The sequence below is a fragment of the Carassius carassius genome, chromosome 17 (genome assembly GCF_963082965.1).
Source record: "Carassius carassius chromosome 17, fCarCar2.1, whole genome shotgun sequence".
Classification (NCBI taxonomy): Eukaryota; Metazoa; Chordata; class Actinopteri; order Cypriniformes; family Cyprinidae; genus Carassius; species Carassius carassius.
The window spans coordinates 8,139,807-8,155,038 of NC_081771.1; the positions used below are offsets into that span (position 1 = coordinate 8,139,807).

The 15,232-nt window shown below is 36.5% G+C and overlaps 1 protein-coding gene across 2 annotated transcripts in view; it reads right to left on the reverse strand.

The window, feature by feature from the left end:
• The window catches only part of sema3fa (sema domain, immunoglobulin domain (Ig), short basic domain, secreted, (semaphorin) 3Fa), a 42,877-nt gene that overhangs the window by 3,401 nt on the left and 24,244 nt on the right, over positions 1–15,232 (reverse strand). The window contains exons 3-15 of one of the 2 annotated variants that reach the window (XM_059570663.1): positions 11,560–11,720; positions 11,381–11,443; positions 11,051–11,170; positions 10,347–10,436; positions 9,146–9,239; positions 8,879–8,998; positions 7,989–8,128; positions 6,719–6,833; positions 2,567–2,636; positions 1,059–1,203; positions 728–950; positions 290–378; positions 42–83 (exon numbers count right to left, since the gene is read on the reverse strand). In XM_059570663.1, the coding sequence (XP_059426646.1) occupies positions 42–83; positions 290–378; positions 728–950; positions 1,059–1,203; positions 2,567–2,636; positions 6,719–6,833; positions 7,989–8,128; positions 8,879–8,998; positions 9,146–9,239; positions 10,347–10,436; positions 11,051–11,170; positions 11,381–11,443; positions 11,560–11,720 (1,472 nt within the window). The remainder of the gene's footprint in view (positions 1–41; positions 84–289; positions 379–727; positions 951–1,058; positions 1,204–2,566; positions 2,637–6,718; positions 6,834–7,988; positions 8,129–8,878; positions 8,999–9,145; positions 9,240–10,346; positions 10,437–11,050; positions 11,171–11,380; positions 11,444–11,559; positions 11,721–15,232) is intronic. The other variant, XM_059570664.1, reaches the window with a different exon arrangement.

A 15,232-nucleotide genomic window follows, 5' to 3' on the forward strand; every position in this document is an offset into this window, starting at 1 on the left:
TTTAAGGTTCTGAATCATACAGTAAATGATGTGCAACTTACCCGTTTTGGAGAAATTTTCATAGTAGTGATTGGAGTTGGGACCTGTAATATGAAAATAATATTAGTTGTTTTTTTATTGAAAAAATAAATACAAAAATATAATATAATATGATTTAATAGAAATGAACAATTTTATGAAATATAATAAAATAAAATATACATTTTAATACAAAAATATATATAAGAAAAAAAAAACAGACACAAAGTTGACACAAAGTGTAATGGAAACATAAAAGAGACTATCTTACTCTGAAGACCTCAACCTCTTCCAGAACCAGCTCTTCAGTCTGTAGATCATCTCTAGGCAGGACAATCACTTTCTGAATTGTCCCTCTATCTGTAAATGACCAGAATTAAGGAGTCAGAAATATTTAGAACATATAACATTACAAAGAATGAAGTTGAAAACAGAAAAAGACAATGAATGTACTAAACTATATTTATAGATATAGAGCTGCTTTGTTGTGTACAAAAGCACTAATATTAAAAGTGTTACAAATTTTCAGTAGTAAATTGTTATACATTTTACATGTTTATTTATAAATTAAAATCAGATTTTGAATCCCAAAGTTCAATGTGGTCCCAGACTTTTAGACACCAGAGTATGCATAATGTTTTTGTAGAAAATAAAAATAAAACCTAACATAACAAGACTATGTCTATGTGGAGATGTGTAGCAAGTTCACCTGTTCCCAAGAAAAGGACTTCATAGTTGCCATCAGCTGCAGCCACTTGGTCCACCGTGATGGTGGTGAACTCATAATCCACATTAGTGCGGACCACCAGGGGGCGCTTGTGGACTGGATAAACGGCATTGAACATGGTCGGATGATTGCGCATGAAGTTGATAACCTCATCAGGATAATCTTTAGTAGACTTCATGTTGGGGGTGAACGTCCCTCCTGGACACTGAAATCACAGGGATAAAATTGAGTTTATATTTTATTTTATTTCAGCATCTAAGATTGCCTAACATCGTCTTTATATAATGTATTACATTTTACTAATGACACTCACTGTTCCTGGTCGGGGATAAGGAATTTTACCCTGGTAGGCAACCCACTGGTAGTTTGGCCCTTCCTTATGAGCGAAAGGACCATTGAAGACCATGCGGACATCAGCCATGGAATAAACACATACTGCTGAACCTTTAAACACAGACCTAGAGATGCAGAAAGAGAAGAATCCATGCATTAAAACAAAAAGAGAGGTGGTATACACCGTATTAGACCACATAGGCCTTGTCACACAGAGAATGGAATATTGATATACAAAGCAAAATATCTATATATACATTATATGTGAAATAAAAGAGTAGAATAGACTATAACCATCTGTATGTAATGTCACAATCCAATCAATTCCTACTGGTTAAAATCAAGCCTCAGCTTACATTTGTTTTGTTTCTTTCACTTTAGAAACACAGTGGGAATCAAAAGTCAGACCACACTGAAAATATGCAATTCAAAATCTAATTTAAACTTGGAAATAATCAAGGTTTCAAAATTTTGAAATATATAAAACAATGAAAGATTATGCCCTAAAATTACATTAAGAAATACATAAGATTATGGACCATTACAAATAAAGAAATTTGTGACAGGACACATGTGAACTCCTTTGCAGAAGGTTCATGCAAACTTTAGTGTATACTGGAATTAAATCAAAAGGGGGACAAACCAAATATTAAGAAAAAAATGTAATTCAACAGTTCAGTTTTAGACTCAAATATAAATGCTGACAATAAAATTTGTTATAAAAATAAAAAAAGTATTTTTATATAATACAAATATTTTTACTAGTTATCTTATGCCTTTGGACCCAACTGTCTGTATTACAGACATAATGTGTCTAGAGAATGCAGTTTTACAAATTAACACTAATACAGATACAGAGAGAGAGAGAGAGAAACAAGAGACAGAGGGACAGATAGAGCTGTGAAATCACTTGCAGTTGATGGAGAGTTTTCACTATTATCACCAAGAATGGTGCTTTTGGTTTTAAAGAGCTCAGACAGAGCCTGAAGGCTTCGCCGATTTGATCTGAAATCTACAGCGAGACTGTGAATTGCTCTAACACACACACGGCCTTGTGTATTTACACTAGATGATTAGCATGTGAACCTCATCTAAAATGTTGACAGCTGCCTCTGAGGCCAGTTGTATAATATTTTAGCGTGTACGAATATCCTCTCCTAACCGCATCTGATAGCGGTGGTATTATGTGGATAAGTCCTTATGAGAATATCACATCTCAGATTCACAGAAAAGCTCCTTCCTTTGTGCCGTTGGAGGACTACTGTCTGTGAAGCCTGCCAAACACTTGTTATTCAGTATGTTAGAAACGGTCTTCAGCAGCGGAGAAATGGGGGTGTTGCCCCGTGGGCAACTGGAGTGTGAATATGAAAAGCAAATCTATTCAAGCTCCCTTGACAATCTGATAAGCGGCCTGATTAGTAAGAGGCGTCGAGGAGAAGTGAGGATTGGATCTCGTATTTGGGGAGAGACCATCCTAAACTTACGCACCCAGACACGGAGAAGACGCCGTAGATGACGGGATTCTTGGTGTCTTGGGTTTTCTGGATGTACACGTCCCCTGAAAGAAAGATTGAATTACTTTAGATCCTGGATTTGAAGACAAGTGAGCAAATTCACATACTAAAGTGTGTACTTTGGTGGTGACAAGGAAGCACATACTTCTAAGTAATAAGAAAACTAGTATGTAATAAGACATATTATATTATATAACAACACGTGACTGTCTTGATAACAGAAGTTCCTTAGTTGCATAGCAGCTAGCTACATTTAGAATCTAGCTACATTTAAAGTATAATTAAATTTCAGAGATAAAATGTAACTACCTGGCAGATATTACTGAAATCCCTGCTGAAAAACTGCATCATAGAAATTCTAATGGTTTCCACTACAAATAGTAACATTACAAACATAACAAATCATCAACTTTTAACCATTAAACTATTAAATGGTTTCCTGTAGTGTGTTTTGGGACATATTCCATTAGGATTTAATGGTTTTAACAAGCCACCAGTATAAGGCGACCAACCAGTAAAAGGCTAATAGGCACCATTACAGTTTCCATTAAAACCAATACATTCCCATTATAACCTGTAAAAATCATTACAAATTCTGATGATGATTATTTTTATTTAGGGAAAGGGGTCTTTAGAAATCACATGTTTTTCTGGGACAGCTATAGGCTAGGGATACAGCAAAAAAGAGACAGGTAGTGGCCCACCCCGTTTACAGTCAAACAAAATATGTAGCCAATCAGAGAACGCTCTGATATTCCTTATATTTGGTGATACCTTGTTAGCTAACAAGTATTTGGAAGACAGACTTCTGGGTGTGTAGTTCAAGGATGAAGGAGATATTGTCTAATGCAGATGCTAACTTTTAGCTGAAGTTATCAAAATGGCTAATGGCTTTAAGCACCTTTGAGGTTTTTTTTTTTTTTTTTTTTTACATTTAACACGGTTTAAGCAGCTTTTGGTATTTCCTTTCTTACTACTTTTGCTCTGAAAAAGTCAAAAGAGAACAGTCACAAACTCCTCCCTTGTTACACAAGGGGTTTTGGGAAAGATTAGCACACTTTGAAAATTGACTGGAAATCATACTTCATTCAGGCACCTATGGCATGTTGTTTTCTACTGATGCCCTAAAGGGACATGGTGGTGGAATAAAAATGAGAATGGGAGGCCAAATATCACATTGCATTTTTGTTCTCTCACAAAACTGCTACGTTCCCCCAAGAAACTGTGTTTGCTCGCAAAACTTTTGTGAGGTAAATAATCTGAGGTGAGAAGTAAAACTATATTTAAAAGCTTTAGCAACAAATGCAAACTTTCTTGTTGGAATGCAATACTTTTGCGAGAGAACACAAATGTTTGGCAAATGAATGCAACATTTTTAAGGGAATTCTTGTGTGAGAGAACAAATACGTTTTGAGAACAGTCACGAAAGCATTGAAATTTCCTTTTTTTCTCTAATCTCATATTTTTTCCATTACTTTAAGGGGCTTCATAGTTTTCAGTGTACTAATGGGACACACTAATTCCAATTCTGAGCATTATTCGTCTAAGCATACAATTATTTGGTATAGCAAAAATGGCTAAACCAATGTTTGGGTATGGATCTTTTTTTTTTTTTTTTTTTTTACAATGGGAGACAGGTGGATTGTTCAAGAAACATGTTTGAAATCTGTCATTTTTTGCAGCTCACCACCAGTGACTCCAACATTTCTGCAGCTTCATATCAGCATGGGGCACAAAAAGCCAAAAGTCTGTGAGTGTATGTGGCAAGTCATCAAATCTAACATCACACAAAACAACGCACTGAGAGAACAATCTTTCCCTCTCACTGTTCCTCTCTGTCTTTGTCTCAGTCTCCAAAATTCTCCAGCTTGTTTCGACACAAATTAACCACAAAGGACCAGTCTGCTAGCCAAAATGAGAAAGATGGAAAAAGGCAATTGGGAGAAACAGAGTATAACGTGCAGAGCAGGACCGTTTCTTGGGGGGCTTCATCATAAGAGCAGTTGAGCACCATCAATGTTTTGCTTGAAGGACAGTGAAAGGAGGATTGGAGACAGAGGTACATAGAAGAAGGTTTAAAAAGGGACATAAGCAAAGAAAACAAAAGGAGACTCAGATAGTTTAGGGAATAAGGAGGGCAAGTGGTAAAAGCATAGACAGATGTCCCATCAAAAACAGAACGGAGATGACCTCAAACGGACTAAGTAATCAAGTGCTGAGGGAAAATCCCAGACTACAGCAAATGAATCTCGCTCTTGCCAAGCCACAAAAAACAACCCATAAAACCTCAATGCCCCTCTGAGGAAAAGGGAAAACATCTAGTCACAAACTCCACTGACAAGTTCATTCCTCAAACACAGTGGCAGAGGGAGGGTGGATGACCAACCAAGCGAGAAAGAGACGAAAAAAGGAGTCCTGAGGGTACCTTGTGCGCTATGTTATAGGAGCTGTGAAATGAAGCAAACATAGAATGACCGCTTACTCAATTTATGCACATTGCAAAAGCAATAAAATTCCAGCATTCATGCGCTTACATTCATTTGCCTCTGAAGAGTGGCTGTTACAGCTGGTTTGTCAGCCAATCCTATTCAGTCCTGTCAATCAAACACTCCCACACCGGGTAAGACTCCATTTTGTGAAAGCCTGTTAAGAGGCATCTTACATGCATGCGTTACCTCACACATGTGCACATAAATGCACAATCATGTATGAGGAATAATGTAAAACCACAAAAAAGCAATTTTCAGGCAGTTTTTAAAAGCCCAATTTGTCATTTTAAGCTCTACATGAACTTCATACTCAGAACGGCTTGCCTCTATACAGTATATTTCTCACAGGCCCTTGTGGCACTTTACGCTTAAGCACAAATGCTACACACTGCACATACAGGAAAGAGAGGAAATTACTTTTTCCAAGTTATACCCTCTGGAGAGACATATCCATTGAACCATCAGACATGAGCGGTTTCCACAAATGAGCTATATCATGCCCTATCCTGAAATAAGAGGCCTCTTATTTCAGCAAGTATACCGTGAAAATTAACAGAACAGAACTGAATATAATGTACCTTGGGTGAACACCTCACTATATATATGGAGTCAATTAAATGGTAAAGCTTTATTTCATATTTTGTATTCTCCACAAACTCACAGAACATAAAATGTCCCCAAGATATCTGAACTGGAAAGATTTATCAAATAATCAGCACTCTAACAAAAAGTGTCATTGCACTGTTATGTTTGTCTTAGGCATGTACTATGACAATACCACATTTTTACCACATCCATGTACCATGCTAGTACTATGGCATTTTTGGGGAAAATCATAAATTTTGATACAATGTACTATAGTATTATCATCTGATCACTTATGGTAGCACCAAAATATAGTTACTTTTGTACATTTATCTGATGATGCTAACACAACCATGGTACCACCACAGTCCTTTTTTGTAAAGGTAAGTATTATGGTAAACATCACAATACCACAGTATTACACTTATGAAAAGTTAAAAAAAAAAAGTTTTATGATATAAACATGGTAATCTGGATATGTACAAGATAAAAATAATAAATTATAGTAAAGTGGTATATTTAAAATATTCAAAAGTACCATGTTTTATCTGATGAAACAACACTTTACTATGGTATTGCCACAGTATTTTTTGTAAGGGAGCATTATGACATTATGGAAGGCCTATATGTCAACTTACTATGGTATTACACCTCCAAAAAAGTAATAGACAGTAAATTGAATTACCATGGTAATGTCATGGTATTTTGGATATTTACCATATAATAAACACATATTATGTCTAATATATTTTAAAGTTTCATTTTTTTTTCTGATCAGACCAGTATTTCACTATGGTACCACAACAGTAATTCAACTATACAGAACAGTCCTCTTAGACTGCTTGTATTTCATTTAAAATGTCCTGTTCTATTAAATTCAAATGGTCAAAAAGGGCAATTAAAATAATATTTTCTGACTTAACGAAAGTAAATCTGACTTAGTATTGTACAGCATGCTGATCTAAAGATATCTAATCTAGATCAAATGTCAGTAATCAACAGAAATGATCAAGTCACAGGAAATGTATGGCTCAGCTAAAAGAGAGACTTACGAAGCTCGTCGAAATGTGTCTCAATGCCATCAGAGCCAGTCACTGAGCAGATGAGCCGAGCCTTCAGGAAGGTACTCCACTTATTCACCAGACAGCAGTGTCCTCCATCATCATTCTGTAGAGGAAGTAAGGTCACGTTAGCCATGAAGATTCACTGTTAGACACCACACAAATTCTACCTGTAAAGTTTGATTTGATGGACACCTTGAAAGTCTGTATGTGTGAAATTAAGCGATTGCTATACATCAGTAGCTGTCCTTCTCTCAGGGCTATTTCTGTGGGTTTGCATTAACTGGCTGTGACTGGGTTGTAAACATTGGCTTTGAGCACTGCTCAGCCCCATCTGCTGTGGACAGCAGCCAACTTCAATAATGAGACGCAGCGATGCCCAGTGACCAGCCGCCAGCAGCTACCCACACATTACAAACATGCTTCTTTGATTCACATTAGAAAAGCAAAAAATAACCAAGAAACAAGCGGTTGCTCATGTAGGAGGCATTGGACAATGATGGATCCCGAAGATCTGTCAGTCAACAGTTCTGTCCTGCATGGATATGATTTCCTAAGCATCATGTTCAGCACAGGAACACCCAATAACTGTAAGATGTATACTATTGCAGTGCTTAAAAGAACAATGAACGGGATTATGTTAACATTTGGTCACCCTCATGTTGTTCCAAACTCATATGACTTCCTTACATGGAATGCAAACTAAGATATTTAGTTTTCTGTCTTTTCTGTACAGTTACAATAAATGTGGACAGAAGCTTTTTCAAGCTCCAAAAATAATGCAAAATCACATAAAAAGTCCTCAAGACCATATCTTATATAAATCTTATAAATTCCTGATATCCACCCCAGCTCTATTTGGCGTTTTGTTAATTACATAGTCTGTTGAGTCAGATCTTTTCAATGAATCAGTTCTCAAAACAGTCTAACTGATTCATTCTTGAAGAAGACTAATCCGGTTATCAAGCTCATTGACTTGATTTGGATGAGGCATTTAGATCACAGAAGGCAGATGATTATCAAAAAAACTAATCAAATTTTTGTGTTATTCAAACAAAAGTTATGCATATTGTATCAGTGTGACAACATGCCACTTAATAGTTTTTTTTAAGCTTAAAAACTAGTCCTCATTTTTCAGTTTAGTTTTAGTTTTCTCGTTTAGTATACAATGGAAAAAGAAAGTCACACGGGTTTGAAACAACATGAGGCTGAATAAATGAACAATGCCTTTTATCAGACAAAGGTTAAGGAAATGTCTCACCAAACAAATCCTGCCAATCCTAGACTGAGCCATGGGAGTCTGACCCATCTCAGAAGCCTTCTCACGGAAGAAGAAATACAGCTTGTCGTCATTCTTTTCTGCACTATCAGGGATGAGCTGAGCGTGGACGAATGTTGGATCTAAAAGAAAAAGAAAAAGGGGGAGGAAGGGAAACAGCAAAAGAGATGAATTATAGTTTGGGAACAGCAAAAGTGATAAATTATAGTTGGAGCAAAAAGCAGAGAGAAAATAAAAAGGACAGCAAATGGATAATATTATATAACATTCTGTTAGCCAGCTCTGTTAGTCTATCATTTCATTCACTAAACTGAACCGTTCACATGTAAGACATCTGTAGGAAATTTGTGATGGTTATCACTGTGGACACTCATGATCAAAAAGGCAAAACTGAAGTATAGGAGTCACATGTAAAACAAGGGAATTCCAGTCTAAAACATTCAAAGATCAAACTATTAGATAAAATTGGCAGCGGAAAAAATATTGCTAGCAAAAGAATCTGAACATGTCTGGCATTTAAGGGCTGGTATATAAATATTAACAATACTAATACAGTAATACTAAATATAGTTAAATAATAATAGTTAAATAAATTTCAGAAAACACAAAATAAAAATGATAACTAGTGGAATCACAGCTATAATATAGCCAGGGATTATAACAAGGGTCAAGGATTGAGTTTAACTAAGCAGTAATTGCTTGAGGGGTATTGTTTTTTGTTTGTTTTTTTGCAAAAGTGTACGAGATATGAGGTTAGTTTGCAGGAGGTAGGATAAAGGGTCAATGCTGAATATTCATCTTTGGCACTTCTCCCCACTAAACAAAGAACTGTGTCTTGGTGATACGCCATGGTTCAAAAATATTGTGTGTACCGTGGAGCCAGCGGGAGTTATACTGGTCGGTCCTCATGGCCGTGTGTTTTCCCAATGTGCGAAAGATGGCCGAGTCTGTTCCCATAAAATCGATGTAGACGCCGGCGTACAACTGGCCATCTGCCAAAACAGAGTGAGTGTAAAGGAGATAAGGAGAGATAGGCTGATAAACTTGAGACAAATTAGCTCCTCTAAGTCTGAAACAAAAGAAATTATGTTTTGTTTATTTTGTAATAGTAGTATGATGGCAATGAGAGAGGTACGTACTTATCAGAGCTGAGACGCTGTTTAGTTTGGGGTCAAAGGGGCATTTCCCTTTCCCAGAATCTACTTTACCAGGCTCCAGTCGGAAAATGTATTCCTGGAACAGGGAGAGCATGAAGGTTTCATTAATGACAGCGCAATAGATCACATTAGATGAGCAGTATTGATTCTCAGCTTACTTAGATACTTTAAGTTTCCAGTGTTTAAGGTATAGCCAGGAAGTGAAATGCACACAGGTTCACTGGGATAAATGAAAACAACAAACTATTTGAGGTTGTAAAATAAGTTCAATATCTTTAGGTAACTTATTGTTTGTGTTTTTTAAAATGTTGGCGTCTCACATAACTGTCTAATGCCAACACCAATATCTTGCCATTTGACAAAAGGCAGCTAGTGTAAAACTGCCCAGAAGAAAGAAATTAATGGCATAATCCAAAGTTTCCAAGTTTCCTGGTAGTTGCCAAAGAAAATGAACAGTTTCTCACAATCAGCTTCTCAACATATGAATCTAAAATGGTCTATATGGTTCGGTTGGGTTAGTGACAACTATTAAATTCTGGTATTTAGAAAAATAAAATCTCTTCGAGCTAATAGTCCACTTCACTCCATGCAGTTTGCATTCCATCTATAGTCACACAGATGTAAAACAGTATTATTAATGCACAGCAATTGGGAAACATCTAACATGAATTAACACAGTAACTAAAATCTAAGCAGAGATGTAGAAGGACATCTAAAGAGTCTACAACATGCCACAAAGAAGATATCAGCAAGTTCAAGTCTCAACAAAAGACTTGTTTTGCATAATAAACGTTTTTGGAATCTCTGTACCTTCTAAGCTTTACACGCACACCACAAATGTAAAATAAGCCACCGATAAATTTTCTGCTGACTAACCACTTTCAAGCATGATGGAGTGTGGTTGTGGGAGTAATCTGTGCATGTTCTGCTAGGTTTCTGTGCCAAAGACAGGCTCTGGACAAGTGTAGGCAAACTTGAGAAAGACAAGCTCTAAAGACAACAGTTCCTCTGCTGTTTCTCTCAACGCCTTTAGTGGCTGAGGAAACCAGCTGTTGAAAATCCAAATACTGTGAGAACAGAACCTTTCCTTACACTTCTAAGTAAAAACCATATCTTGAAAGTGCATCTTAAGAAAGTACAATATAAAGTACAAAAAGGACCCAGTGAAGAGTTAATTTCCCACCTTGGGTGCATATGGTTCAGGCGAAGCACTAGGGTCTGCGGCTCGATTGGTTCGGCCTCCCATGCGAGGCATCTGATCTTGGAGCATGCCCTATAAAACAAGGTGTGTGCCTCAAAGACCTGTTTTTATTCATTCAGTTAGGACCCACAAGAATGGCCAAGGCGGTGTCCAAACAAGAAGATGTTGAGATGCTATTATAATGGCTGCAGTTTGATGAGGTAATATGAAGTTGTCTAAAACATGCACATGCTCAAAGCCCTTGTTAACACATGAAATTGCCTTTGTGTATGAAAAAAACAAAAAAACAAAACCATGCATATTGCAGAACCCCATTAAAGGAGAATAAATGCAGTAGGATCCAAAAACCTGAGACCACTAGTGAAATAGCAAATTTTATAATAATATTTACATTTTTTTAATAATAATTGCAAATTATTTAATCAACATGTGAGTGGAAAGTTCATGACATGGGTAAGAAGGGAGGTGAAATTAGGACTATGTTTAAATGCAATTACCTTCCTAAACACTAGGAAGAGTTTTTGAAGTAACAGATTCAAAAGACATGCAGGTGGTACAGATTATCCTGTTTGTTCCAGGGTGGAAAAACATTCCTCTAATGAAATAATACCTTTAGACTAAGGTAGCCAACCGTTTGAACCCTTGACCTGCAAATGGTAGCGGGTCATCTGTGAATGACAGTTTACCTGTGCCCTTTGACCTCTGTCCACATAGGTACAGATGGGGTTGTAAGCTCCTGTTCCACAAACATACAGGTGAGTCCTGTTCCACGGCTCGATTAGACGGATGAAATTACCACACTCGCCCTGTTGACACAAAACTGAATAATATCAGTGATGCTGTCATGGAGAAATTATACTTTCAGATGGATGTTGACATGCCCATGTTGGAAAAAATTGTTTAGGATTTATAATGATTGTGGTAATTAGTAGCGCTTTCCTTAAAAAAATCTTTCTGACACCAAACTTTGATGAATAAATATAGCAGAAAAGAATATGTGAATTGCGGATTCTTACATTGATGTCTTTTCCTGAGAGGACACATTCTGTCCTCCTCTGAGGAGCCACAGGCCAGTGAATCTGAGGAGAAAGACACAAACGTCAGTCATCCTAATCTACTGACCAGATTTATACTGCCAAGCCTTGCTTATAGTTTGGTTTGTTGCAATCTGTATTGTGTAACTGAGAAATCTTACTATGAGGGGCTCTTTGTTGATGTCGTTCAGGTCTAGTGACAGGATGTAGTCCTTGCTGCCCACGTACATGCGATCATGGTCCTCGTCCATACGAAGGATTCTGTAGTCCGTCGAGTTGAGTAGAAAGGCAAAGTGATGGGCGGTTCCAGTAGACTTCAACTCTGAAAACGACAGAGTGTAACAGTCTATTTATTTATTCAACACATGCTTTTATGAAAAGTGACACACAAAACAAGGGGAAAAGAAAATCTTTTCAAATTAATTATTTTCTTGTAATAAAGTGCCTTTTATATTGTTATAGAAATCCTGAAGGTTGTCAGTTCTGCCACTAGCAGCACCTGATGTAATTACAAAAATTCCAAATAAGTTTCCACATCTAACTCACAATATTGGTTAAGCCATTGTTGGGTTATGGCTACTCGAACTACATAGCTCTTTAGAAACTCAACTCAGATGGGACTTGAACCTACAATGCTCAGCATAGGAGGCCAGAGCTTCTCTGCACTGTTGGTTGCAGTGTTTTATTCCCCATTTGTTTTACTCACAGTAGTTTCTGGAATTAATACAGAACACACAGACTTGTCAGTGCAACTTTTTAGGATTATGAACATTAAAGTTAATACAAACAAAATAAAAAAAGCAGCCAGAATGCTTAAAACACCTCCAAAGATTGATTCAATATAATAGGTTTTCTATTGGATGCATAGCCACGCTTCAAATCCGCAAACTCTACAAGGACTCGCATATTAATTAAAACACCACAAGTGTTGCCAAGTTACATTAGTTCCTCAGTAAAACAGCATCTGTCCAGCTGTATGGATATGACCAGTCTGGAGAGTTTCCCTGAGGTTCAATGCCCTGGCTACATTCCTATGTCCTTTGTTATTATTATTGTTACAGTCCTGTTTTTACAGGGTGGATTTCTTGGGGATTTTTGGCTCTCTGAGAGTTCTTGTGGGGCCTCCCGAGTTTTATATTTTAACTCTACTACCAATACTGGGGTGTCACACTTTATTTTCCTCTTTCCCAACAAGCTTGGTTCCCTTTGTTGGAAACTGAGTACAGTATGTGGTCTGTGGGAGACTTTGATGCATTGCAGTGATGCTGAATATTAACTATACATGCTATTTTTCTTTATTTCTGTATTAAGATTAGCTTTTGGCAATCTAACGGTCACTTAAAGTTAGTCTTCAAAGACACTAATAATCTTATAACTGTTACATGTAATTTCAGCAAACCTCAAAATGAATATTCATTTTTCATATTGTATTATAATGTTTTGATTCCTTAATTCTCATGATATTAGATATCATGATCCAATATGGTTCATAGAGTTCACAGCACCATCCCTTTGGATGGCCACAGAGGACTGTGTCAGATGTTCCACTATTGCAGAGTAAGCTGAGGGAAACCTTTGAATAATGTAAGGACAACATATTGGCTTTTAATGTCTACTTTAGAATGGTGGATGGTAGAGGAAGAAATAATTAATTGCAGATAGCTGGCAAAGCATATATGGGAAAGATTGGCCCAGCACAATTGCAATTCCAAATCTTACTGTAACAATCCCCCATTCTATTGTGAAACAGATCTGTGCTAAAAGTCTGAAGCACATGCTTATACTTAGCAGCCACGTAACCACGTTTAAAAAGACATAATTTCTGATTGCTCAAGGCCCAAATGATGGAAAAGTGCCATCAAAGTTTTTCAAAAATGAACGAAATAGTCTGTAATACAACCCCAAGAACACAGATGCTACAAAAACACTTTGAAAATAGGATAAATGCAGCCTAGGCTTACTTTTTTTACTTGGTAATTGTTTGTGGTTTGTATAGCAATAATGATAATTTATGAAATCTGAACAATACGTATAAATAAAACTCAGTATATCATTTTCTCACCAAACTCCCTAATTTTCCTTTAGACAAAAATGACATAATAACGTCTCCGATTTTACTTTCCCTAAACATTGGGTGTCTCATAAAAAGAAATGGACTTATTTATGACAGGAAAGAGTTTATTTTAAAGTAATAATTTTATAACAGTCAAGCTTGGCAGAAAATTCTGCTTGGAAGTTTGGTAATGTAGTGGAATGTGCCTGCCATAGAGAAGCACCCATCTCTGCAAAGTACCAGTATAGGAAAGTTCTATCAGAAGACACCATCTACTCCACTCTTATACAAAGAGATTTAGCACGGGCCGCAGACAACATAAAATCTCATTTACCTGTGTGGGCATTCCTGGCACATAGCTAAAATTCCTCATCTCTTTCATTTCAGGGTTCTAATTAAGCACAAGGGCAGGTCCTCCATGTTCTAACAAGTTCCCAAACGAGTCTATGTGTCTTTGCCATCACTAATAATGCAGTCTAGTAACAATCTCTATAAAGAAAATAGCTTCTTTTTTATTGATAGCAAGTTATGTACTGGCACAATAAAACACAATAACATTTTAGATCTGAAAACAGATTTGAACTGGCTTGTGTCAGAAAACAAGTTCTTAAATGTAAGGCCAATTTTAGTTCAGAAGTTTTAGAACTTGATTTAAATGTAAGAACTACTTATTTTAAAAGAGATATCAAACCAGCAAAGACGCTTGAAGGACATCTGGAGCAACTAGTTTTTAGTATCTACTGTCTGCAGAGCCAACTAAATTTAATCTTACATATACACACAAATGTTTAACTTTATCTTTGGAGATTGAACTTTTCCTTCACCTGTCCGTCTAAATGATCACTTGAAGATTAGCTCTTATCTCTTGGCTTCAAAGGGCCGTCACTTGACAGCTTGCATGGATTTGAGTGACCGGTTGAAGGACGGTGGACGGAATATGATGAAGGGAGTCTGCTCTCATTGAATTGTGTGTGTGTGACTTTAACTGAATGAAAACTTTCCTCTCACGTTCATCATGTGTATGAGGCATTGATTTTAACAGCCCTCATCCCTGACAGAGGATTACTCCATCATCCTTATCTTCTGGGAAGACAGGACGGGGTGATTAAAGCAAATGTTTTAATCAAACCACACAGATAAAACGTCTTTTTACTCTCTCTCTTTTTACTCTCAAATCTTATGACAAATAAGGGCAAATAAACTTACAACTTGACGAGTATATGGTAGAGGTAGTCTAGTATTTCAGAAATCATGAGGGACATATTTAATCTGCAACACAATATAGACATAAACAAAGTGACTCCAAGTAGTATTTGAACAGTTAAGCAACATTTTGTATCTCGTATACGTATATGGCAAGTAACTTCACTTAAGTGAGGCCTGTAAACAAAAGGAAAGGTTTAGAAAAGCAGCTTTCAAAGCATTTAAAGACCAGTATTTGAAGCATCCACAAAGTCACATCTGACCTCCAAATTCACTTTCCCTCTCCCTTTCTTTGCTCTTTTACTAATATGCTCTTATTGTAAATAATTTAACTATGTTTCAACTGTCACAGTAAGCGACTTTGCATACAAAACTGAAAATGCACTAGAAAGTGTCGAGGGATTTTTTTTTTGGTAAATTTATTACACTTATTGTTTCATATTTTCAAATGCCTTTTGGTGAAATTTTTTGATTGAACAGTGTTTACTGAAAAATAAAATAAAATAACATAAAATGTAATTAAATGAAAACCAACAAAGACACTTAAATTACATCTGAACACTGAATCAATAATAATA